Genomic DNA, 26,851 nt, shown 5'->3' on the forward strand with positions numbered 1-26,851 from the left:
TAATTTATTAGGTGATGAGCTTTCGTGGGACAGACCCACTTCTTCAGGTCAGAAGAAGTGGGTCTGTCCCACGAAAGCTCATCACCTAATAAATTATTTCGTTAGTCTTTAAAGTGCTATTGGACTGCTTTTTTGTTTTGATAGTTATATAGACTAGCATGGCTATCTCTCTGTTGCATTTCTACCTATTGTTTGGCTTTCTAAAAGCTTATTTCTTTGAAACCTGAAGTTTGGTCAAAATTTCAAATAAGTGCTTATTTATGTAACTCTGCCCCAAATTCTTTATGGTTCAGGTGATAAACTAGATTTCCTATAAGCTGTGCCACCATGCAGCTGCCTACTTAGTCTTGTGCAGGTGCTCAAGGCACACGCTCAGGCAGAGAGGAGGGTCACCGAACACCAATCATGTCTCTAGCCTGCTGGCTGCAAGAGGGTACCCTCTCTCCTGGCCCTACTGCAACCATGGCCCAGACCCCTGGCTGGAGCAACCTAGATACTGTCCCCTCCACCATGGCTGGAGCAGCTGGGACCCAGAACCCTCATGCCCTGGTCTACCCCTGGAGCACCGCTCACCCCTTTGCACCCCATCTTCTGTCCCAGCCTTGCCCCAGGGCCCAAACCCCAGCCAGAGCCCTTGCATCCCTACCCTCTGTCCCAGTCTTGAACCATCGATCCTAGTCCCAGCCCAGAGCCCACACTCCCAGCTGGAGTCCTCACAATCCTACACCCCAGCCTTCTGTACCAGGACTCAGCCCCCAGAACCCCTTAGCCCCACTCCCACCACATGAATTTTTTTATGTGCACTAATACGAAGGTGATGTGTGATACATCACCTCCATATTGGTGCACATAAAACTCATTCTGCTCAGGGGGTGGGAAAACTTAAAAAAAAACCAATAGTAATGAGTTATTTTGTTCAATAAATATTTAAACCCCTACATGACCCCATATTTATTATAGTGCTTTAGCTCTAATATACTTCAGTTAACCACAAAAGGAAGTCTTTTGGTCTCTTCTAAACAAATCTGGAAGTATATTGAGATTCTCTTTGTCTCAATGCTGAGAAAGCTCAGAGACAAAGTATTAGAAAGTGAAGTCATTCTCACAATTCAGAAACCACACTGACCAAAAGCTTCAAGATCCTTCTCACTACCTTTGATGTATGTTTACGTTGCTGACTTCAAACTTCCTGACAATGCAGCTCATCACAAAGAGCGTTTTTATTTAGAGAAAAATCAATTCTGTGCAACTAGAGTGACCATATGCAATCTAAACAAAAATTATTTGCTGATACTGAGGCAGGGAAAACAGACATTCTAGCTACCCAAGAACTATTATGAGAGGAGAATTAAAGCCAATGTAAAGACTTTTATTTAACATAGCAAGTGATAATTTTCCAGCAAGCAGAAGGGTATGGGGGAAATTTACATAATAGCATCAAAACAATGACATCTCAAGTTCCCGCACAGAAAGGTTTTTGTTTGATTTGTTTTTACAAGTGGGGAAGGATGACATACAAGGAAAAAGCACAACTATGAAACCTGTCAGAAGGAAAAAGTACATATTTACCACAGGTTAGCTAACACGCTGCATAATGTTAGTATGGTTAAGGTAGTTTGTTAGTTCTTAAATCCACCTGTTACCACACATGAAAATGCCACCAGTCATTTTCCTACTGTGGAGATTATCGGTGTGGACATTCCTCATCTAAACTCCTCTCTGAATTTCATCTGCCAGAATACCTACACAAGTAACCTTCAAACTGAGGAGTCCTTTGGCACCTTAAAGACTAACCAACCTATTTGGGCATAAGTTTTTGTGGGTAAAACCACTTTGTGATAGGTGTACCTTTTCAGAGGTGCTCACTAAGGTAACAACTCATCTCTGTTTTTGCAACTACAGACTAAAATAGCTACCCTAAGACTTTATTCTGAGATACTCATGTAAGGAGTCTGTTTTAATTCTTGTTAGCTAATATTTCAGAAGTATTTATTTTTGCTGGAGAAAAATTTTTAAACAGCATTGTCAGAATTTTATTTAGAAAAAAATCTCTTAAGTGTTTTAAGGTTTGCCCGTTTCTCTGCTGATGTTTACCAGCAGGGCTAGTCAAAATTTTCATTCAAAACTTTTGACAAAATGGAACCTTTTTTCAAAACAAAGTGTTTTGGTTTTCACTGGCAAAAATGGAAAAAAAAAAGGTGAAAAAGAAGAACACCACACTTTTGTTGTCAGTTTGGTTTCTTCTGTCAAAAAGTAAAACTATTTTAAAAGAAAAATCATACAACAGCTCCCATTTGAGAAATAGCTTTGTTTAAAAGGGAGAAACTGATTACATACATAGCACTATCAAATTCATATACCTAAAAATAGTCTTAGGAGTTACTCCCATCTACACTAGTGACAGTTTCAGATAGATGTGGGATTATCAAATTGATGTGTCAGTAACAGCTTGACTAAAGTGTTTTTCTAACTATTCATTCCTGGTATTATTTCAACTATTACCCACCATAACAGGTGTAATTCTTCAGACATAGATCAATATGAAGGCACTACCACCAAACAAAAGAGGGCATAATTGCTTCACAAATCTTCCTTTGTGCATAACCTCATACTTTACAGAATTGTCTCAATGTCTCTTACTCCCCTAGAGCAGCATTAAGCATTATTAAGGCATGTAAAATCTCTGACAGCTATGCCCATCAGACACTTCCTATTCTGAATCAGAGAGATTAAAAGAACATACCATGGGTACACAATCCCATGCTCCTATTCTATGTCATTTTTCTGCTCCCTGCAAGACAGGCTGACAAGAGTCTAACCTAGGGCTGGGGCACCTTTTTTGCATTAGGGGCCACTGACCCACAGAAAAATCAGTTAGCAGGCACATAAATGTGAGAAGCAAAACCAAAACAAAAACAACCACCCCTGACTGAGACACCTCACTTCCGTCACACTCCAGCCCCCATAGGCAGGGGAGTAGAGAGCAGGGAACCAAGGTTCAGGGCTTCCCATGGGCCAGCTTAACTATTCTGGAAGCTCGGGGCTGGACCAAGAATTTGGAGTTTGAGGTTCAGTGTACAGGAGTGCACTTCTGGGGAGCAAGATGAAGAAGTGGGGGCTGGGTAGGAAGGAGGATGCAGGAATGGACTGGGGGCGAGGAGTCTGGGTGAGAGAGATGGTGCAGGAAAAGGCTGAGGATGGGGAATCTGGGTGGGAGGAAAGGTGCGGGGAAAGTCTGCAGGTCCATGGTAGCAGTACACGGTTTGAACAGGTCACAGAAGCAGGAACAGGATGAGGATAGGGCTCTGGATGGGAGTGGGGTGCAGGAGGGAATAGAGGTGGTGGGTCTGGCCTGAAGAAGCTAGTGCAGGAGGGGCCCAGGGTGAGGTGCATGAGGGGAATGCAGGGGCTCCTACCTGAAGCAGCTTCCAAGGGGGAAAACACATGGCACCATTCTCCCCTCCCCTCCCACACAGACTCCCATTGCCTGTGATTGGCCAACGAGAGCAGTGGGGCAAAAGCCCCAGGGAGTGTTTTCTTGTACTGCCATTCCTGCCTCCCCACCCCAGACTGGCAGAGGGGGAGCCACAATGTTTGCAGCGCTTCTTCACTCAGCCAGTCAGAGCCCGCAAGGCTCAGGGCTCCCCCCACACAGAGTGGGGAGCTGGCGCTAGTGCTCCAGACTCACGGGGGGTTGTGGGATTAAAGCACCAGCCCAGGCTCCCTGCTGCAGTGAAGAAGGCTGAGCTGTGAGCCTCTCAGGCCAGATCCAAACAAACCAGACTTCCGGTGATAGGGTCCACACCCCTGAGCTTACCCCTCATGGGAACTTACAATGATGCAAGATTTTTTTGTTTTGATTTATTAAATCTTCTAAATAAATTCATCTGCCCCCCCCCCAACCACTGGCTCAAACACAACTGATTTTTCACTCATCCATCCCTCCCAATGACTTAGCTCCCCAACAGTATCACACTCGAGCAGGTGTCGGCAACCCTTTTGAGGCCAAGTGCTGCAATTTGACCTTTTGGCCTCTACGTATGATCCAAGTGCCAGGGATACTTTTTCAAGTCACAAATAGTCCTACTTACAGCAGCTTCATTAGAAAGATGCAGAGTTTTACCATTAGGTAATGCTGGTAGCAATAACTGCTGTTTTGTTAATCCACAGGCTTTGAGCGAGCTCCCAGCTGCATGGGGAAGGAGGAGCAGGGCTGAGCTCCCACTTTGCGAGCCAATGAAAATCAGCTCACGTGCCGTTCTTGGCACACATGACAAGGTATACTGACCCCTGTATTAAAGTCTCCATATTGAGACTTGACTCCTATATCCCATCCTCCAAGACACCCTTTTCAATATACACTGTAGAGCTTTGTTTATAACAGAAAAATTTTGTTCGCTGTTTCCAATACAGGTACAGTAAAATCGGTCTTAGTGACTACTTCTTAGAAGATACATATTTGTAATGAGCAACTACCTGGAGAGGCCACAGAACATTTTTCCCCCTATAATTAAATTGTGGAAAAAACTGAAAATCAACACCTGTCATACGGGACCAGTTATTACATTTTTTTTACTCCTATCCGTTAAAAACAAACCTATGCAAGAAATCAATCTTCCTAACTTCTGTGCTTCCAGCAACACCGCTGCCTTCATAGCAAGGCACCCAACCAGCAGCTGGGTCTCTCTGCTTTGCCTTCAGAAATGGGCAGTGGGAGAGCAGAGGCTGCTGGAAGAGCACCCAGCTCTGAAGGCAGCAAACCTGTGAAGTGACCACTTTTAATAAAGTCCCATGAAAGGTGTCTCAGTAGATTTCACTACACAGCACTCCAACATCAGTATAAACCAAGAGCCATAGTGTAGATGGGTCCCTATCTTTTCCTTTTTTGGGGGGATTTACTGAAAACTAAAAGCTAAAACTAAGTGTATATTACGCAAAGAATACCTTAGAGACAAAGAAAATCCTCAAAGAACTTGGGTGCATTAACAGATAAGCAAGAAGTAACAGCTTTGCAGAAATGCTTGGACTGAATTCCCACTAACAATTGTAAAAAAAAAATCAAACGAACACAATTAAAATATCTAGCTTGGTCCCTTTCACAGAGCATATCTGATAAGATTTTCCTCAGAATCTGATATTCAAAGCTTGACCTTGAAAAAAATGTAGCAAAATTTAGAAATCCTCATAGATAAAAAGCATGACTAATATTTTTATGAAATATTATGAAAGTGACAAAGGCCAAGGAGAAAAACCTTATATCTCTCTGTCTGAACTTGTGAACCTATACACCAAACACATCTGTAATAAATAATTCTAATTGCCATCAGTCAGCATAGAAACATAACCTTTTCCATGTTGAAATAACGGTTTTGAAATAGCAAGCTTGCAAGTACTATCCAAGGTCACAGAAGAAAAACTATATTACCACTAATGCATTATATTTAACAATAATGTATCAGAGTAACTAATCAGTATTATTTCAAAGAAGAGAACTAAAAGGATTCCAAAATAAAGGACTAATTACAGAAATTAGGATGTACCATGTCTTCTGACTCATTTAATCCAATTGGACTCATTCTACATAAAAATCAAACAAAAAGGCAAGGAGTGTAGAACAAGGGGAAAAATACAAAAAAGATTGCTCGTCAGGTATTTTTAAACTTACAGGGAGCATAGTATTTTTCAACTACAGTGCTTTATGGTGGGTCAACATTACATGCATGCTATATCAGCCATTCTCAGACTTTGGGTCAGGATCCCCAAGTAGGTAGCAACACTGCTTTAATGGGGTCAACAGGGTTACTGTTAGATCTGTTGGGGCACAGGGTCCAAGCCAAAGCCCAAAGCCCAACATCAGTGGCAGAAGTTGAAACTTACGAACTCCAGCCTCAGTGAACAGGGCTCAGGTTATAGACCCGTCCCTGGATCCCAAGCACAGAGTGATAAGGGTCATGCTTTAGCCAGCCTAGGCAGGCTCAGGCATCAGTCTCCCCTCCTAGGATAGTGTAATAATTTTTGTTTGTCAAAAGGGAGTCATGATGCAATGAAGTTTAAGAACCCCTGCGCTGTAAGTAAATATTCACAAAGAAATTTTCAGAAGCACACTATGGTTTCCTTATTGTGCTCCCACTCAAGTTAATAGTAAAACTCTGACTTCAACAGTGAACAGTTAAGCCAACATGACAAGTATTTTTGAAAAACTATGTTGTGTACTCTTATGTATATAAAATCTTCCTCTCACACACATTAAAAACCACACACTGTCTTTTCCCCATCAACCTTTAAGTCACTTTTGTTCTTTAGCTGCAAGTTCTTCAGGGGAAAGACCATGTCTTATACCATTATACAGCCACTTGGCACAGTAAGGCCTTAAACCTGATTGGGACTTTTAACTGTTACTACAATACAATTTATTTATATAATTGTTGCTAGAAATCCAACTATATTTATATATACATACATGCATGCAAACTACTGCTGTGTTGTAACAGCTGCTGTGTTCCATCGCTAAGATTCAAGCCACTTCCGGGGTAAAACATGACAGTTGCACTTCAGTGATTCAGAAAAAGACAACTGTGCCCAAATACATTTTCTTCATGTAAATAGGCAATGCTATAAATTAATCAGTGAATTCAGCAAGAAAACCAGGAGTAAAAAGTTTTCTAAAAACTATACTTTTTTTTTCCTGTATAGTACTGATGTTTCTAGCATTTACACTTACAGTATATAAACCTTTGCAGACAACATGGAAATTACACCATTTTTAAATTCAGAAAGCGTTAGTAGCCTTTAAAACCAAACTACTTGCATAATAAATCACAGCAATAGCTACTACTGATTCAGGCTTCAACAATGATCATGAGTTCTGCACCACCTGAAAAGCAGGTAAGAATTAGTAATGCTGTAAGTGACACAAATGACAAAGCAGAGATTTCTGCACAAGAGTTAATGTACAACAAGTCCTGAAACTGGAAAAACAGGAGTTAATTTAGGAAGCAGCTCTTAAAACAGGCTGAATAGCAAATAGCTGTAGCAATATTAGAAAAGAGTTGCACTCTGAAATTAAAAATTAAATCAGAGGACTATAATTTGTTTATATAGTCTTAAGGAATACAAAACAAATGTGAGTGTAAGTATATCAAAATCATAATTTCAATGAAAAAACATGTAGCTTAAATACATGGGCGTTTCCTTCAAGGCTCACTGTCTTTTGTGGAAAACCATCTGTCCAAATTTCAGTGCATGCTTTCACTTAAAAATAAACACACTTCCGGTCAAATATGATGCATTTACACATCTCACCATAAACGCATAAACTGATGTATAGAACACAAAGCAAGATATACATCTCCAAGGGACATAGTTTAAACAAAACAAAGCAGCTAATGGAATGTGTGGAAAGATTTCTAACTGGTCAGCAGGAAGACAAGAATAGTTTAGCATGAGTGGGTGTACTATGCTTACAAAAAAAAAAGTCTGAAGAATAGACCCCAGTATTTGTGTCACCATAGTCAGACTAACCAATTTCATAGTGCTCCCTTCACAAAGCTCTTATCTTTATCATTTGCTCTACTTAAACCAACCACAAATATACTCTTCCCAAAGTGAATGGTGACTACCACTCATTCTTCCAAATACAAATCTGAATGAGTGCTATGAAACAGACACATAGACACTTTGAGCAGCTCACATTAATGCAATAAGTTAGCCTCATATAAGAAAAAAAAAATCAGTGAACACGGGGTTAAAACAAAACAAACAAATGAGTCTGAAAATTAATCTGTACAGCATTTAGACCTTACAAAGCTTAGCCTACTTCCTGCAATTACCGCTTTATCTGTCAATATTTGTTATGTAGTAATAAATCAGCCATCTCATTCTTTGAGGTGAATAGCCAATTTATTTTCCAAATGCAGTTAACATTTTTTCTCCTCTTCTCAAGACCAAACAGCACCCCTCTCATGAAAATTACACATTTGCAACTTCAGTAGTTTTCCCTGAATTACAGGGCCATTTAACTCAGGAGTACAGGATTTCTCTAGTGGAGTCCTCAACCCTCGCCACAGCACTAGTATGGAGCTATTCTTGCTTTGTTACATAATTATCAGATGCATAGCTCTGACAAAAATGAGGTAATGTCTGGTGTTCTCCCTAGAAACAACAAAATTCAGCAGCAGACTGAAAATATACTAATTCACTGTACCTTTAAAGCCAATTAACTTGAATATGTAAATATGAGCACACTACAGAACAGGTAAAACCAACATCTCCAGCTTGTTTCTCAATGCAACAATCTGACAAGAAAGTACAATTGAAGGACTACAAATCTAATCAGTCAGATGCTGTTTTCTGAAGGCATCTTCTACATTACATAAAAGTATTCACGGGTGGGGGGGATCTCAGAAGTATGAAAACATCTCCTGTGCTAGCATCTTAAATATTTACACTCTCCCATTACTACCACGCTTCAAACCTTAAAATAAAAGGTGAAAAAAAAATTAAAATTAGGCAAAAGTTCACAGTCTTCTCAATGGGAAGGATTCTCAACCCCACTACACACATACACTACCCCCCACTGACAACACATTTAGGAACCATTTACACCACTTCAATTCCCTTGCTTACAGCATCCTCTTATCACAAATATCTGGTACTTTTCTGGAGTTTCACAGACAGATATAGCAGACTCTGCCCTGAAGAACTTACAATGCATGTACAAACGGTGTGATTCCAAGAACACAGGAAGAACCAAGGAACCCACCCCCATTGCTGTGTGCACCAGTGGGAAGGGAGTTCAATCTCTCATCCGCACTATAGACCTAAACCTGGGTACACAACACTATGATGGTTTTTCAGAGGTAAGCAATTTTGTCAAGTTTCAAATTTCTTGGTCCAAATGCCAGAGAAAATAATTACCATAAAGAAACAGATATCACAATTTATTCAAAAGCATTTGGTGGTCTGGATTTGTCCCACTGTTCCCTACTGACTACACCTGGCTTAGAGCACTTTCATTGAAAGGCTGCAACAGCACTTGTGCCAATGCAATATTTTTAGTGTAGACATGCCACACAGCCACTTCTCTATGTCCACTACTGTAAGGAGAAAGGGAGCAAGTATCAGTCCCAACTAAGTGATATGGTCCTCTCCCTGAATAGGCCAGGAGAGGGATATGGAAAACGGGTAACTGCCCCACCCCCCAAAGGTTGGGGTTGTAGGAGGCAGTCAGACAGTCCTATGCCTAGAACAACCCCAGTGGTGGGGGTGGGGGAAATGGAGCATGAGGGTGACCAGCCAGCTCCAGGGTGGTTTGGAGGTGACAGAGCAGCCCTAGGAGGGAACAGGGCTTGGGCTGAACCAGAACAGACCAGCCAACCTGCCACTTAGGGCAGCCCGGGAGGGAGGAGATAGGAAAGGCAGAGGGTGCACTGGGGAGAAAGGCCTAGTCAACACCCCACCTGGGGCAGCCCCAAAGAGAATCACAGAACACTAGAACTGGAGGGAACCCCAAGAGGTCATCAAGTCCAGTCGCCTGCCCTCACGACAAGACCAAGCACCGTTTGGCCTGTCAACCCCCTGCCTCGGGCGGCCCCAGAGGATAGGAGAACGAGACCATATAGACTAGGCAGCAGGCCGCCGGCTAGGTCAGCTCTGGGGGTTGGGTTGGGGAGTGACATGACCCGGCTTCACCACGGTGATGGGGGGTTGAGCTGCACAGTGGGTGACCAGGCCGCCCTGGGGGACCCGGGGTTTGGACGGGCGGGAGGGTGACGGGGCCGCCCTGGGAGACCCGGGGGGTGGGGGTTGGACGGGGGGCGCGGGGCTCGGCCTGGGGGATGACCTGGCCGCCCGGGGTTGGGCCATGGCCAAGGGGTCTGCCCTGCCTCAGCCCGGCTCCGTGCACCGCGCAGCTCCGGCGCGGCGGGCGGCGCCCCTTACCCATGCTGCACCCGCCCGCCCGGGCCGGGGAACCGCTCCTCCCGCTGCCGCGCTCAAGCCGGGCTCGGCGGCTCCATCGGGCCGGCCGCGGGGCCGAGCAGCTGCTACACGCCGGCGGGGGCCGAGGCAGCAACCGCCGCAGACTCCCCTGGGCGAGCCCCGCTCTGGCCGCAGCCGCCGCAGGTCGGAGCTCCCGGCTGGGGTGGGGGGGCGCCACATCCCGCGAGAGCTCGGCGCCCGCCGCCTTCCTCCGCGCGGCTGCGTTGTGTCCGCTGTTGCCAGGTGCCGTGACGTGCGGCCGATCCGCCCCTCGGGCTTCTCCGCCCAGAGCGCCCCCCCGCACGCACACACCGCAGGACCCCAAGTAGAGCCGCAATCACGGCGGGAGCAGTAGTGCCCCCCCACCCCCAACACACACACAGAGCGAGGGAGAAATCACACACGTACCCTCGCGGGAGACCCGTCTACACGCGGGGGCGGCAGGGCGGGAATGCCCCACTCGGGGAGATACAGACCTCCACAGCTCTGGAGGGAGAGCCAAGCGCGCACCGGGGAGCGCTCCCCCACCCCCCACGCACACAGAGAAAGGGTCAGACTATCTACCTCAGTGTCCTGCCTTCTGCCATAGGCCAATGCAGCAGAGAGAGTGAACAGAACACTTAATCACCCAAGAGAACAGCAAGAAGTCTGGTGGCACCTTGTAGACGAACAGATATTTTGGAGCATAAGCTCTCGTGGGCCAAGACCCACTTCATCAGATGCATGAGTGATGCAGCGGCTCTTTGCCCATGAAAGCTTAGGCTCCAAAATATCTGTTAGTCTATAAGGTGCCACAGGACTCCTTGTTGTTCTGGAAGATACAGACTAACACCGCTACATCTCTGATACTTGTAATCATCTAAGTGATCCCTCTCCTGTCATCCAAACCTGTGTGTGTCAGAGGCTGGAAATGGGACACCATTCCTACCCAACTTGATTAATAGCCACTGATTGACCTAACCTCAGTGAATTTATCTAGTTCTTTTCTGAACCCTATTAAAACCCTGTTATTCCCAACATCAAAATAGGCTACTTAGACGCATATTGTCTACACATCCTCCAGGGCTGGTGCCATCGATGTTCAACGTCAAAGTAGCAACAGAGAACATCAAAAGGAGCCGCCCCGGAAGGAAATGCGGAGCGTCCACACACACAAGCACTCCCCATTGAAATAAGGGGCCAGCAAAGCCCCAAGCCACTCCCTTAAAGCGCCCCTCCCAGACACACTCGGCCTGCACAGCACGAAATTCACAGAGCCGACAACTGGTTGCAGACCCCGTGCATGCAGCATAGACCCCCAGCTGCAGCAGCAGCAGCAGTAGCAGCAGCAGCCAGAAGCCCTGGGCTAAGGGCTGCTGCCTGCGGCGACCATAGAGCCCCGGAAGGGCTGGACAGAGCGTCTCTCAACCCCTCAGCTGATGGCCGCCATGGAGAACCCCGCTATTTCGATGTAGCAGGACGCAGACTGTTTACACATGCCCTATTTTGACGTTGAACATTGAGGTAGAGCGCTATTCCCATCTTCGGATAGGAATAGTGATTTCGACATCTCGCCGCCTAACATCGATTTCAACATCGAAATAGCTCATGGCACATGTAGACGCGACACATACTATTTCAGTGTTGTGCCAGCTACTTTGAAGTAGCCAGCTAGTGTAGATGCACCCTTAGGCTCCTTTTTTCTAAGCCAAAAAGTTCCAGTATTTTTAATCTTCCTTCATAGGGTGCATGTTCTAAACCCTTAATCATTTTTGTTGTCATTTTCTGAACCTTTTTCACTGCCAATATATCTTTTCTGAGATGAGACGATGACATCTGTACACAGAGGCAATAAGATATTCTCTGTCTTATTCTCTATCCCTTTTTTTAATGATTCCTAGTGTTCTGTTTGCTTTTTTGACTGCTGGTGCACATTGAGTGGATATTTTCAGAGAATTATCCACCATGACTCAAAGATGTCTCTCATGAGTAGTAACAGCTAAATTAGTCCCCCTCATTTTGTATGTAAAACTGGGATTATTTTTTCCAATGTGCATCACTTTACATTCATCAACATTAAAATTCATTTGCCGTTTTGTTGACCAGTAACACATGGGAAATGCACATGCACACAGGTGATTTTTCAAACCCTGAGCCCCTATAGGGCACTCTGAGAAGAGGAGCTTACCACTCTACAGCTGCTGCACCTAATCATGTGATATTTCTTTGAAAAAAATCACCCCTTACATATATTTTAAAGACAAAAGAGAATTTCATAAACATCACTTCCAACCTTCTGCAGAACAACACACATAGAATAATTGGACTAGATGCAGGAATTGCTTGGTGAAATTCTAAGGTAAAGTGGTCTGAACCTAAAGACTTGATTAGAAAGACCCTCTGGAGAGTCCAGATATAAGGTCTGGAAATAGACAGACACCGAACAAATACTCCCAGATTCTGCAGTGACAAACATTTGATTTTAGCAGATCCATGTCAGACCATATCCTTCACATTCACTTTCAGCAATGCAAGGTTGTTCCTTTCTTAAGAACTGATGCTTGAGTTTTCACATCTATTCTCTCTCCCAATGGATTTTCTATTCTGTGCCTGGTCAAATCTAAGGACAAGTCTACACCACAAAATTGTGCTCATCTAAATTACCCTGACACACAAACATCTCAGTAATTAAATCATTGTGGGATGGCTTCTCAAAGGCAGCAACAGTGGATGATGCAGTGTAGTAGTAGTAATGTTGGTGTAATGGGCAAGTTACCTCAATGAGAGCTACATTTTAGCGTAGATGTTTATAAAGACAGGTTGATGTGAACCTAACCTTAATCTGAAGAAGTGGGTCTTGCCCACAAAAGTTCATGACCCAATATATTTGTTAGTCTTTAAGGTGCTACAGGGCTGCTTATTATTTGCGAAGCTACACACTAACATGACTACCCATCTCACTAACTCTGTAGTGTTGATTTGGCCCAAGAATCTCAGAGCAAAACAATGGAGCAACCATAATCCTGTAAATGCCAGTGGAAAACTGTAATATAGCATTAGTTTACCCCACAAAGAACAAAAAACAAATCAGTAGTATACATCCCTGGAGTAACTTCAATAAAGTAAAATTTCCACAGAAGTATTTTGGTTTATTTAAATTTATAAAATAACAAGAGATGTCCACCTGAATGCTCTGTTTCAATCCTAAACAAACCAGGTCAGGAAGAATACCACAAAAAAAACCCCAAAAAAATCATAAAATTTCTCAGTTCCTCTGTACGTCATCCCAATATTTGCTACTTCAGCAACGCTCCTGAAAAGATGGGCCTGACTGCAGGTTAGGCCAATGTTTCTTATACCCTTAGAGACCACAGAACACCAAACAATATTTTTACATGGAATACCTATGAACATTTTCTTAAAAAAATTGTCAGGCCCAAAAAAAAAAAAAAAAAACAAGCAACATTTGAAGCAAAAATAAAATGAAGTAATTTAATCAGGTATCATAGCAATGAAGAAGTAACACTGTATCTGGTTTTAATAACATTTAATAACAGAAAATATATACATCTGCTGCATGTCCTTGCTTGTTCCTATGCCTCCCTTCAAATAGCAGAAGAAGATTAGAGGAGAGGGGAGGCTACCACAATGTTAGTCTACCTTGCTGCGTTGCCAGACTACCGCTCTCACAAGATGTAGAAATAAAATTGCATTTCAGTATTTTGCATGACTGTTATCATCATAAAATGGTTATTGATTGTAAAACTTTGAATTACTTTTCCAAACGCTGGTGGCACACTGACAAGTTGTTCACAGAACACCAGTGTTCTGCTGAACATAGGGAAACACTGGTTTCAGTTACTTCAGACTGAAGAGGCCTAGGGCCAGCAGAGCATAGGCTTTAGACCCTAGACTACTAGGGCTCAGGTTCTAGCCTCCTGTTGGGAATTATCCCTTGTTTTGGGAAGCTAGCCTGTGGAGACCTTAAACGAGGTCACTGCTGAAGCTGGTTGCATAGAAATTCATCTTATTTTAGGAATAGAACTATTAGATTGTGATCTGATTGTCCTGAGGCTTGGGATCCATATCTGAATCCTTAAACCCATTTCCAGAGAGAAGAGTTTGCTGATTAAGAAGGGGACTGCATTCAAACAATTTTCTTTCAACAGTCCAGTAGGCTGAAGGCACTCTGGCTCAAACACTTCCACTAATTTCAGGCTTGGTCTACGCTAGACCTTACAGTCAACTGCAGATACGCAATTCTAGCTATAGCAATAGAATTGCTGTGCAGGTAAACCCTGGTTATCTGACCCCAGATTTTCCAACACTCTGTTTTAGCTGACACTGTCTGAGGCAGTGTGGTATGAAGCAGAATGTTGGATAACTAGCAGGGATGGATAATATCCCCCCAGCACCACGTAGTCAGCAGCCCACCCTGGGCAGCTCATAGCCCCACCAGGGCCCACTGGGGCTCTGCGCTCTGGGCTGGCAGTGGGGATAGCAGCCCACCTGGGATGGCAGAGGCTTCCTGCACAGGGAGCTAGCCTGGTGAGATGGCACTGGAGCCGGTGGTGGCTCCATGCCCCAGCTGTTCGGGCTCTATGCCTGAGAGTCATTGGCAACTCCGTACCCCAGCTGCTGGGGCACCATGTCCCAGGCTGGCAGCAGCTCCATGCTCCAGCTTCAGGGGCTCTGGCCCTGGGACTAGCTGGGGCTCTGTGCTCTGAGGCTGGCAGTGGCTTTGCTCCACCATGAGCTGGGGCTCAGGGACCTGGAACCAGCCAGATCTCAAAGCCCTAGACCAGCGTGAGCTGCCTGCCCAGGGAGTCATACTTCGGGAGCTGCTCTGAGGCGGACGGCATCCTGCAGTCAACAGTAAGGTCTGTCTTCACTGAGAGAGGTTGACAGGAGTGTTTCTCCCATTGACCTCCCTTACTCGCGGAGAGAGATTGCTCAGTGGTTTGAGCATTGGCCTCCTAAACCCAGTATTGGGAGCTCAATCATTGAGGGGGGCTATTTAAGGATCTGGGGCAAACAGATCCCTCATAAGAATACAGGGGTCCACTGCTGACCTCAGAGAGATCAGTTTTACACAGTTGGTATCAAACTCTGGAAAAAAATGACCCTGAATGAGTCAATCTCCTGCTAAGTATTGACATACCTCAGCTGTAACAAAGTCCTTCCCCACTGATTCTTGTTAGTGTATCAGTACTATTTCAAATGGGGTGCATTTTAAAGAAAATAAAAACAAGGTTAGGCTGTTAGTTTCTGTAAAAAATCAAAAGACATGAAAGAGTTTTCAGATTTCTTGTGATTTAAACAGGATTAAAGAAACAGTTATTTAGAGGCCAGGAGGACAAGTAAATCCAATGTGGTTTTGATGAACTTTAGGGCATATGAGGCAGCAGGAACCTTTGCAATAAAAACAGCACACAGACTTCCCTGCTGCAGGTGTCCTTTCATGCATGATTCAAAATGAGCCATTTATGCCAGGCTTAGGACAAAATTAGCCTGGTGAGAATGTCAAAATTTCCAGAAGTCATTTTTTTCTCCTTTCGTTATAAACATATTTTGAGTCATAAGCATAAAAGGTGAAATCTGAAGTCTGGGTGTAAATATACATCTATCCTATCACTTTTTATTCTTCTGGAACAATCCTTTGGGGTAGATTTTGTTCTAGTGTAGTGGAACTTGAACTGTGCTACAAGAGACTGGGGGAGAATACCCGTGCTAGTATGGCACAGGTGCTAAATGGGGAAGGGAAGCAGAATGAGGTCATTATGAACATTGATAAAACAAAAACAATGGTAGTTGGAGATGAGGAAATAGGAAGGAAGATCAGTGTAGGTGGGATTGAACTAGAGAACTTAGAGAAGTTCACATATCTGGGGAGCAACACAACATATGATCTAGACTAAAAGAAGGAAATAGCGACTCGAACAGCAAAGGCAAAAGAGAGTTTGAAGGCGATGCATATGATCTGGAAAAGCAAAGCAATTAGCTAAGGAATGAAGCTGAGAGCCTTGAAAACATATGTATTCAGCAGCATGGTGTACGGATGTGAGACATGGATGATAACAAAAGATTTGAAGAGAAGAATATTATCAGATGAGTTGTTATAGAAAGATCCTGAAAGTAGGATGGATGTAGAAGGTCACTAATGGGAAATTATATAGGAAGATACAGCCGAAAGAAGAATTTTCAAAACAGTTTGGAAAGAGAGGCTGCTGACCTGTCTTTTATACTCAAATTTGACACATTAACACGTGGTTTGAACTGGGATGGGAATTTTCTAGGTCATTATGGCTACGTCTACATGTGAAGCCTACATCGAAATAGCTTATTTCGATGTAGCGACATCGAAATAGCCTATTTCGATGAATAACGTCTACACGTCCTCCAGGGCTGGCAACGTCGATGTTCAACTTCGACGTTGCGCAGCACAACATTGAAATAGGCGCAGCGAGGGAATGTCTACACGCCAAAGTAGCACACATCGAAATAGCAATGCCAGGCACAGCTGCAGACAGGGTCACAGGGCGGACTAGCGCTTCCGGGGCAACAGCTAGCCGCTCCCTTAAAGGGCCCCTCCCAGACACACTCAGCCTGCACAGCATGCGGTCTGAGGAGCCATAGGCACACAGACCCTGGGCGATGCAGTCATGGACCCCCAGCAGCAGCAGCAGCAGCAGCAGCCAGAGGTCCACCCAGCCCTCCCGGCAGGAGCAGGGCTTGCCCTGCTCCATGCCATGCGGGAGGCAGCTGAGCACCTCCTTGCTACACCGGAGGAGGAGATGCCCCCAGGGCAGCAGGGCTCAACCCCCAACCCTGCAGCACCCCGCCCCCACCCCCGCCTCACATGCCGGCGGCTGTGGAGCTACCCCACCAGTACCGACTGGTGGGAGCGGTTGGTGCTTGGGGAGTGGGACAACGACCACTGGCTCAGGAACTTCAGGATGAGCCGGCAGACATTTATGGAGCTGTGCCAGTGGCTCACCCCCGCACTCAGGCACCAGGACACCGCCATGCGGCGTGCCCTCACAGTGCAGAAACGGGTCGGCATCGCTGTCTGGAAGCTGGCCACTCCCGACAGCTACCGATCCGTGGGGCAGCAGTTTGGTGTCGGCAAGGCCACCGTCGGGGCTGTCTTCATGGAGGTAAGAGAACCCACGGGGGGAGGGCAGGGCAGGGGAAGGGGGCCCGGGCAGAGGAGGGCAGGAGAGGGGAGGGGAGGCCAGGGCAGGGCAGAGGAGGGGAGGGGAGGGCGGAGGAGGGCAGGGCAGGGGAGGGGAGGGGAGGGGAGGGGAGGGCAGGGCAGGGCCACGCACACCCTCCTCACCCCTCATTGGTGCTGTCCCATGTGCTTTCCCTGCAGGTTGTGCGTGCCATCAATGCCATGCTCCTGCACAGGCTCGTGAGGCTGGGGGACCCAGATGCCACCATCACGGCCTTTGCCACCCTGGGCTTCCCCAATTGCTTCGGGGCTCTGGATGGGACTCACATCCCCATCCACGCCCCGCATCACAGTGGAGGATGCTACATGAATCGCAAGGGCTACCATTCTGTGGTCCTCCAGGCCTTGGTGGACAGCCAGGGACGTTTCCAGGACATTTATGTGGGCTGGCCTGGCAGCACCCACGACGCCCGGGTTTTCCGGAACTCGGGCCTGTGCCGCCGGCTGGAGGCGGGGACCTACATCCCCCAGCGGGAGATCCCTCTGGGGGACACCACCATGCCCCTCTGCGTCATCGCAGATGTGGCATACCCCCTCCGGCCCTGGCTCATGCACCCGTACACGGGCCATCTCTCCGCTAGCCAGGAGCGCTTCAACCAGCACCTGAACCACGCGTGCCAGGTGGTGGAGCGCTCATTTGGCCGCCTGAAGGGACGCTGGAGATGTCTCCTGACCCGCCTGGATGTGGGCCCCAACAACATCCCCCTGATTGTGGGTGCCTGCTGCGCCCTGCACAATTTGGTGGAGAGCGAGGGGGAGGCCTTTTTCCAGGGCTGGGCTGTGGAGGCCGGCAGGGCCGACGTGCAGCCACCCGCTGCCCCCAGTCGGCAGGTGGACCCCGAAGGGACCCGGGTCCAGGAGGCCCTGCGGGCCCACTTCGATGATGAGGCCGCGGGGTGAACTCTGCCAGGCCCCCCACTGCCCGCCCCTTCCTCCACCACACTCCCTGCCCCAACGCCCACACCAGGGAGCACCCAACCGCACCCCCCTCCCACTTTTCCTGGACAAATGACAGCACGCACTTGTGGCTGAACTTAAACTGCTTTTTCTTTTAGAACTTTTTTTTTTAACTATAAATATAAAACAAGAACAAACTATATACAACATGTGTGGAACCAAAGTAATATGTGCAAATAAAACAATAGTAATAAAAAAGTGTGCTCAGTAATAAAAAGAAAACCAGGGATGATAAAGGGGAGAACTATTTACATGGGGGGGACGGGGCAAACGGGGGGCACAAAATAATAAGTCCCAACTATATACAAGGGGGGGGCCACGTCCCGGGCCCCTTGCCCCTAAAGTCTGGCACTGGGCATGGGCGGCCGGGAGCCCCGCCGCGGCCGCAGCCCTGTCCAGAGCTGGCTGGGGGCGGGGCGGACCGGAAGATATGCCCGGCGAGTCTCAGCTGGCTCCAGGGGTCCCTCGGCGCTCCGGCCCTTGGCGGTGGGTGGCGGGACGACGGCGGACGGGACGGCGACGGGCGGAGTAGCTGGTGGTGCGGCGGGTGGAGCACGCAGGTCGGGCGCTGCAGCGGCCAGCGCGGCATTGGGGGCCAGGTAGTCCACCAGGCGGTTGAAAGTCTCCATGTAGGCCCCCCATGCCTCTTGGCGCAAGCCCAGCGCCCGCTCCTGCAGCTGCAGGTGCTGCTCCGTGACCTCCAGCTGCCGACGGTGGATGGCCAGCAGCTGGGGGTCCGTCGCTGTCAGCTGGTGGTGGCACAGGGTCCGCTGTCTAGCCCGCCGTGGGGCCGGTCGGTCCTCGGCCGAGGGGCTTGCCTGCAGCGATGGCCCCGGAGGGCTCTCGGGGACCACTGATGCCTCGCCGGCGCTCTCTTCCGGTCCTTCTGATGGTGCAGGTGCGGGACACAGGAGAGGAGGGGGGAAAGAAGAATGGAGACAGGCGTTAGTGTGGGCCCCGAGCCGTGGCCTTTGTCCCCCCAGCCCTGTGCTGCAGGTTCCCCATCCCCGTCCCCGGGAGATGCTGCTGCAATGGATGGGGTTCAGGGGTCCCCCTGCACTGCACCCCGTCCCCTGGTGGGAGCGACTCTCACTTCACTCCGCAGGGTCTGACAGGAGAGGTTTCTTAGGCCACAGATGCCCAGTTTCTCCCAGGAGTGACAGCACCAGCTGTCAGAAGAGACAGTCCTTCCAACCCGTCGTGGGGAGAAGACCCCAAGGGGGCCCCTCAGGGATGCAGCTTTCCCCCTCCTCAGGCTGGCTGCCTTCCAGCTCTCCCTTCCCCTAGCCTCTACCTGTGGCCCCCGCCCTCTCCCCCCAATTCAAAGCCAGCTCGGCTCCTCCCTCCTCTTTGTTCAGGGCAGAGGTGTCACCTGCCAGCTGTAGCCCCAGGATCATCCTTTGCCCCTGGGAGCTATTCCGCTCTTGTTGCTCATATGTAGCCTGAGTCTCCCTTTTGCACTCCCCCAACTCCATCACATGCTGCTGCTGCTGCTGTTGCTGCTGCTGCTGCTGCGGGGTGTCCCACCCCTTCCTCCCGGGGGCCCCTCGAGGTTCCGCTCCCCCCTGCCCCGGGGATGGGCCACGGCACTGTCGTGCGGGGTGCGGGGGGGCAGGGGCTGATGCACTGCTGTGAGGGACATGGCCCTGCTGTCCTTGGGGCCATGGCCATGTGAGCATGTGGGGGGCCCTGGACACATATCTATTACCCCCCGCCCCTCAAGCCCAGGGGTGTACACCAGAGGGGGGGTACATACCTGTCGGTCCACTCCCACGGTCCGGAGATCCCCGGGGGGCAGAGGCCCGGCTGCTGCTCCGGGATGGCAGGAGGAGGATCTGCAGCCTGGATTCTGCGGAGGAGGAGCCCCCCTCCTCCTCCTCCTCCTCCTGCCGCGATGTCCCGGGGGTGGGCTCCGGGGGGTGCCCCCGGGGTGCGGGGCTTACGTCCGGGGCGGACTCCGGCTGCAGGGCGTGCTGGGGCTCGTCGGCCGAAGTATCAAGGGTGGCCGGAGGGGAGGAGGTGTGCCGGGGGCCCAGGATGTCCCTGAGCTCCCTGTAAAAGGGGCAAGTGACGGGGGCGGCCCCAGATCAGCTGGCCGCATCCCGGGCCCGGGAGTAACCCTGCCGCAGCTCCTTCACCTTACTCCTGATGTGATCAGGAGTGCGGGCAGGGTGACCCCGGGCAGCCAGGCTGTCGGCCAGCCGAGCAAACGCATCCTCATTCTGCCTCTTGCTCCCCATTACCTGGAGCACCTCCTCCTCGCTCCAGAGCCCCAGCAGGTCCCGCAGCTCGGCCTCCGTCCAGGAGGGGCCCCGCTGCCACTTGCCAGCCTGGCTGCCCGCCTGGCTGGGCTGGCTGCCCTGGCTCCCCTTGGGGGGGGTCCCCTGGGGGCACTGGGGGGGCTGCCGGGCAGCCATCGCAGGTGCTGGCCCTGTTCTGGGTGGCTGAGGAAAGTGCAGGCTGGCTGCGTGTCTGGGCTGTCGCCTGCACGTTCCCTCAGCTTCCTGCACAGGAAGGGAGGGGGAGGGGACATTTAAGGGGCCGCTCCATGCGGCCACCATTGAGCTGAGGGGCTGGAGAGAGCGTCTCTCAACCCCTCAGCTGATGGCCGCCATGGAGGACCCCGCAATTTCGACGTTGCGGGACGCGCAACGACTACACGGTCCCTACTTCGACGTTGAACGTCGAAGTAGGGCGCTATTCCTATCCCCTCATGGGGTTAGCGACTTCGACGTCTTGCCGCCTAACGTCAAAGTTAACTTCGAAATAGCGCCCGACGCGTGTAGCCGTGACGGGCGCTATTTCGAAGTTAGTGCCGCTACTTCGAAGTAGCGTGCACGTGTAGACACGGCTTATAGGGGCTCTTTTGCATACTTGGCTTAATCTAATTCTTGACTTCCCCCTCCCCCTTCTGCCCCTCTACTCTCTGATTTGCTCACCTTGATAATATTTTTCTGATTTGTCAACCTTGATTACTATTTTTGGTTCTCTGTGCCTTAAATATTGAGTCTGTTCTGGTATTGCTATGGTCTGAAGAAGTGGGTCTGTCCCACGAAAGCTCATCACCTAATAAATTATTTTGTTCGTCTTTAAAGTGCTATTGGACTGCCTTTGTTTTGATATTGTATAGACTAGACTTCTCTGTTACTACTGCAGAAGGTTACACAACTCAAGTTACAGCTATTCAGGCATATCTGCAGAATGAACGATGAATGAAAAGTAAAGACCCTAGTGTTCGACATAATGAATGGTTCAAACAGGAGAGGCAGACGCCACAGCGAATGGGTAGATGATGTAATAGATTGGTGCAGAGCTAATCTACAGAAACTGAGCCATTCTGCATTGGATAGGGACAGATGGAAGGAAACAATGAGGGAGGCATCGGACATAAACAGGCACTGACCCCATGGTTGCTGCTGCTGATGAGGCCGCTTTGCAAGACAGCAAAAATTCAGAAAGGCATTGGATGTTTATATGGATGACATTGAGTATTACAATAGTTAACACTATGATGAGTTTTGAAAGGGATCTGAGGCAATCTCCAATTATTAGGGACTGGGATGAGACCTTCATGGAGACCAAATTTCTCCACACTGCTTCATGGGGCAGGTCTGGTTTATACCTCTATCTGAATCCTTTGGTGTTGGACACCATCAGAGTTAATATATATGCTATGATCTAGTTCCACTATGGCAATTCAAATGTGCCTTAGCCCCACCACAGGGAACATTGATGAGAAGAGTTGTATCAGGGATGTGAGGTGGTGTCTCCATGACACTTGCTGTTAAGAGATTCTGAGCTGCTCAGCAATCCCCACACAGGCATTAGGAAGTTACTGTAAAGTAGAGAACCCCTACTTCTTCTGTAATTTACATTGGGGAACCAGAGATCAGCCACACTTACCCAAAGTGGGTGTGAGCACATGTAACTGTCCACAGGCAGAGTAGACCCTGAGACTGTTGGAGCTTAGTGCAGGCACTTCTGCAGTCTGAGCTAGAAGCCAACTGCTTCCCAGCTTAGGCTCTAGAGGATGCTCATTCTTTCTCTGTGAAGTGGTCTATGTGCCACTACAGGGGACAGTGAACCACACATAGGTTACACATGTTCAGTACAAGCCAAGAAATAAATGGAATTGGGAAAAGCTTGTGATGCCCACATGCCCTCTGCATGCATTGTCTGTACTGGGGACCCTTCCTATTTCCAGAGTAGCACAAAGTCCCTAAAATGGCATAAAAGCATGTTTGCCCTCCCTCTTCATCATTTATGGAGACACAGCACAGACTCAATGTTGGTAGGGATGTATTAGCTTTTTAAAATTCTTCTTCAGGCCTGAAATTCACACACTGTTTGATATTTGTGGTTTTGATGCTGTAGTACATTCCATGTATGCAGACCCCTGAGCCTGTATCAAGTTCTATTGGGATCAATAGGATTCTGCAAAAGTTCAGGAGTCTGTTCATATGCATGTGGAGTTCACAGTAGTAAAAGGGCCTGTGTCTTATACAAGCTAGCAATCACAGTGCATGCAAAGACATGTCTGTTAGGACATTTTGGGTTCGAATCAGTCTTTCAGCCTTCACTGCTTTCTAATGTATATCTGAGATCATACCGATATCTAGCAACAGTTATCATGACTCTGTATAGTCATTACTCTTAAGTCTACCCCCTATCAAGTGGTTTCCTTTCTGGGTCTCAGTCTTCTCATCTGAAAATAGTAGTTATCTCCTTCACTAGGATGTGGTGTACATTGCTTGGACTATACAGACCTGGAAAATATCCTGCTTTTGTCCCTTTTTCTATAGCTTTGAAAGGAAACAGAGTCTGAGTCACAATTGTCTTCTATAAATAACTACACCATTGATGTCTGAGTGCAAAAGGAGTGTTTGGGTTTTTAAAATTATGTACATTTCATGGCACTTCCAAAATACTATATGGTCTATACTGTGTGCAATCATTCCCTTCCTCCTTGGAGTTTGTTACAGCAGGAAAATTAAAATGAGATAGAAACACAGAGCCTCAGACATGCCTATGTGGGACAACAACAAGAACATGGGACATTTATTCACATTTGTAATTGCTGTTTTTGGCAGGATATGTTTGCACATATGAAAATATCTAATATTACATACAGAAGTATTACTATTATTTTATTATAATAGGTTACACTGGATCATGACTCATGAACAGATTGGTCAATTTATAACAAAATATAATCTGGGAATGATACAAATTGTTATCACTAAAGACAACTCTTTTCCCATCCCACAGAAAAACAGAAACTTTGACAAACTCTTTTCATACTAATCTCCATCTAAATACTGAACATGATCTCTTTCTTTACTACAGTAATCTTAACATAACTCCATTGCTCCATAAATTTACAAGCCTTGAATACATAACATTCCAAACTTCTTACAGTGTGCAGAAGAGAGAATTGAAGTTTTTCCAAATAAAACCATGTCACAGGAATTAAAGCCATTATGTTTTCAGATACTATCAAGAATGATTCACATATTGTAACTCAGCTCTTTAACCAACTGGGTTACACCAAAAAATACCAGTCCAGGTTAATCTTTTTTCTCTCAGCAAACAGACAAAATATGCTTCTGCTTAATATTTAATACAGTGTATCCATTTCCAGAAACAGGCTGTTTGCCAGCCATTACCACCAAGGAGTTAAGCAGTCTTGAGGGTAATGCTGACCTTTAGCTTTCAGTAACAGTTTCTATTAGGCAATATTGAATTTTTATCTACGTTTCAGGACACGTCACTCAGCAAAAGCAAACACCTTTCTATTTAGACTGAGAAAAAGATTGACTCCCTCTGGTGTTATGTTTAGAAGTTGCCCAGTTGGAAGAAGAGAATACATTTGATTTCCAGAAAACACTATGCCACAAACATGTGACTGTTCAAGAATTTACCAACAGTGGAACAGTCATTGGGCAAAAGACAGAGAGAGAATGACTGTGGGGCCCAGTGGTTAGAGATGTAAGTAAGCAATATAATGTCCAGTCTTTCTGCTCTGACCACTCTATTATTTATCCAGAGTTCAGCAGGAGAGCTTGAGGAAGAGCCACAATCAGCCTACTCCATAACTCATGGGTGAGAGAATTATCTTGAGTTGTGGGAGACGCCTGTTCAAATCCTTTCTTCCCTGTTAGCACAGAGGTGCTCTAACCACTGGGCTCAAAGTTATAAGGTGAAATGCTTTGCCAGTGGATTCGTGTAAATGTGCTGACAAGAATGAAAACACTTTGCAATTGGGTTTAATTCTTGACTCTGCAGGAGAATACATCTACTGGACACAGACTTTCTCCCCAGCATGTCCCCTTGGCCCTGTCCCAGTCCTGCCAATTCCTCACCTCTAGTTCCTTCTTGTATTCCCATTTCCCTCATCTAGCCAGTTGGTCTCCATTCTTCAGGCTACTCACTTAACTCCAACTATTATTGCCTTACACATCCTAGTCTTTCCCTACAGAATCACCCTTCTGGTCTCTGCCTTTGACTCCACATCAACCTATTTTCATCCAGTCTCTCTCACTCTCTCTCCTCCGTGCTGGGATCAAGTCACCCACCACCCTCTCTCACATTTTCCATCCTTACTGGTCTCAGTCCTATTCTCCTCTTCCAGGATCATCTTCTTCTAACCCTTCTCCACCAGACTCTTTGCCTAAATCCATTTGCCAAACCCTCCCAGTTCTCACCCTACACTGAGCTCTGTCAGATCTGGCTCACCTTCTTCTCCCAACCCTACTAGTTCTCAGTCCCAGCTTCATAACCCTACCCATCACAACCTTTCCTGGCTTCTGATCTGATCTCAATTTCCCTACCCACCTACTGACTTCCAGTCCTCCTGTCCCGCCTTTCCTCCCCAGCTCCCAGCCCTCTTGCTCAGCCAGTCCCAATTTCTCTCCCTGCCAGCCTTCAGTCCCCATTTCTTTTTCCATCTCCAGGCTCCCTCTGCAAGTGGTGGGCGCTGCACTTGCCATGTAAGTTTGATTCTTATCCACTCTGCATGCAAACCAGGCAACTTCATCCTTCACAGAGGGACCCTCAAGGGAATCAGTGAGCTCACAGGAAAGAGAAGGTCCCTGCTGTCACTTGAAGCACCCAGAGCCAGCAGCACCCCAAAGCAGTAATTACAAGAAAGTCACTCAGTCCCAGTCCAGTGCATACAGAATCTCTGGGAAATATAGTTGCTAAAATCTGAAAAATATCTGAGCACATGCAAAATGCAATTTTTCAAAGGCTTATAACTTGGCTAAATTTGGAGGGACTGCAAATAGCACCTGACAAAAAGATACCTCCAAATTTCAGATACCTGCCCCAACATATGGGAGAATTAGAGCTTTTCAAAGAAAGAATCACCAGAACTTTATTTTTTAACATTGGCAAAACACAATATTCTCCCCCAGACAGCTTCCTGGATCTGATCCATATTGGCTGAAATATACCAAAATATTCAACAAGTGGCAGACCCCTGGCTTGGAAAAAATTCACACAAATGTAACACTAAAAACAGAGTTTTAGGATGGTGAGTAGCAGGCAGCCTTAAATACATGTGGTGTTATCAACCCTATCTGTAGTAACACTTTCTTTTTTTTGAATATATACTGATATGAGAACTAGAACTAGAGAACATGAGCTATGAGAGAAGACTGAAAGAACTGGGCTTGTTTAGTTTAGAAAAGAAAAGACTTAGAGTGGACATGATAGCAGTTTAAGTACCTAAAAGAGAGTTACAAGGAGGAGGGAGAAAAAATTGTTCTCCTTGGCCTCTGAGGTTAGGACAAGAAGAAATGGGCTTAAACTGCAGCAAGGAAGGTTTAGTTTGGACATTAGGAAAAACTCCCTAACTGTCAGGGTGGTTAAACACTGGAATAAACTATATAGGGAGGTTGTGGAATCTCCGTCACTGGAGATTTAAGAGCAGGTTAGATGGACATCTATCAGGGATGGTCTAAACGATTCTTGGTCCTGCCATGAGAGCAGGGGACTGGACTTGATGACCTCTCACGGTCCCTTCCAGTTCTAGGGTTCTATGATTCTAAGGTGTCATATTGTTAAAATCAGGCAAGCACGTTAATTTTTTGACCAAGTATTAGCTCACATCAACTACATCACACAATATTGTCTTGAATGTTGCTGGTTGGTGATCATCCAAATGAAAACTTAAAATGGTCTCGTGTCTGAGAGCAGGATCTCTTGTGTTGTAGTGTCAGTTATTGCTTTGGTGTGGTTTGCCATACAGCATTATGGGAATGATACCTTCCCTTAATAAGAGGTTTATAATTAGTATTGATAATATGTTTTTGAGACTGAAAAAATATTATTAAAATTCTGAATGAAGACTCAGAAATGTAAGTTTCTTTGCCCAACTGTTTATTGAAAGAGTGGTATCTGTAATTGACAATTTTGGGGTCTTAAAAAGGGGAATCAAAGGATTACCTGAAATTTAAGTTAAAATGGACAATGAATTACATTTCAGTCATGAGGCTTTCATTAATAATAATTTGTAAAGCTAGTCACACCACTGGTACCTATTGCTCTTTTTAACCCCAGAGGTTCATTTGTTAAATTTGGTTCTTTTACCCTGAGTACTACTACTTTATTTTAACCCATTAACCGGGGTCAGCTGTTCTCATCCATCTCTGAATGTTGTTTTTCCCCCCAAGAGGATCTTCCAAGCTGACATCTCGAATG

The 26,851-nt window shown here is 47.0% G+C and overlaps 1 protein-coding gene across 2 annotated transcripts in view; it reads right to left on the reverse strand.

The window, feature by feature from the left end:
* CD2AP (CD2 associated protein) overlaps positions 1 to 10,150 on the reverse strand; it is a 137,537-nt gene extending 127,387 nt beyond the window's left edge. For both annotated transcript variants that reach the window (XM_074991355.1, XM_074991356.1), the window contains exon 1: positions 9,940 to 10,150. In XM_074991355.1, the coding sequence (XP_074847456.1) occupies positions 9,940 to 9,943 (4 nt within the window). In that variant the 5' untranslated portion in view covers positions 9,944 to 10,150. The remainder of the gene's footprint in view (positions 1 to 9,939) is intronic.
* Between the last annotated feature and the right edge of the window lie 16,701 nt (positions 10,151 to 26,851).

This window comes from Carettochelys insculpta, chromosome 3 (assembly GCF_033958435.1).
Source record: "Carettochelys insculpta isolate YL-2023 chromosome 3, ASM3395843v1, whole genome shotgun sequence".
In the NCBI taxonomy this organism is placed as follows: Eukaryota; Metazoa; Chordata; order Testudines; family Carettochelyidae; genus Carettochelys; species Carettochelys insculpta.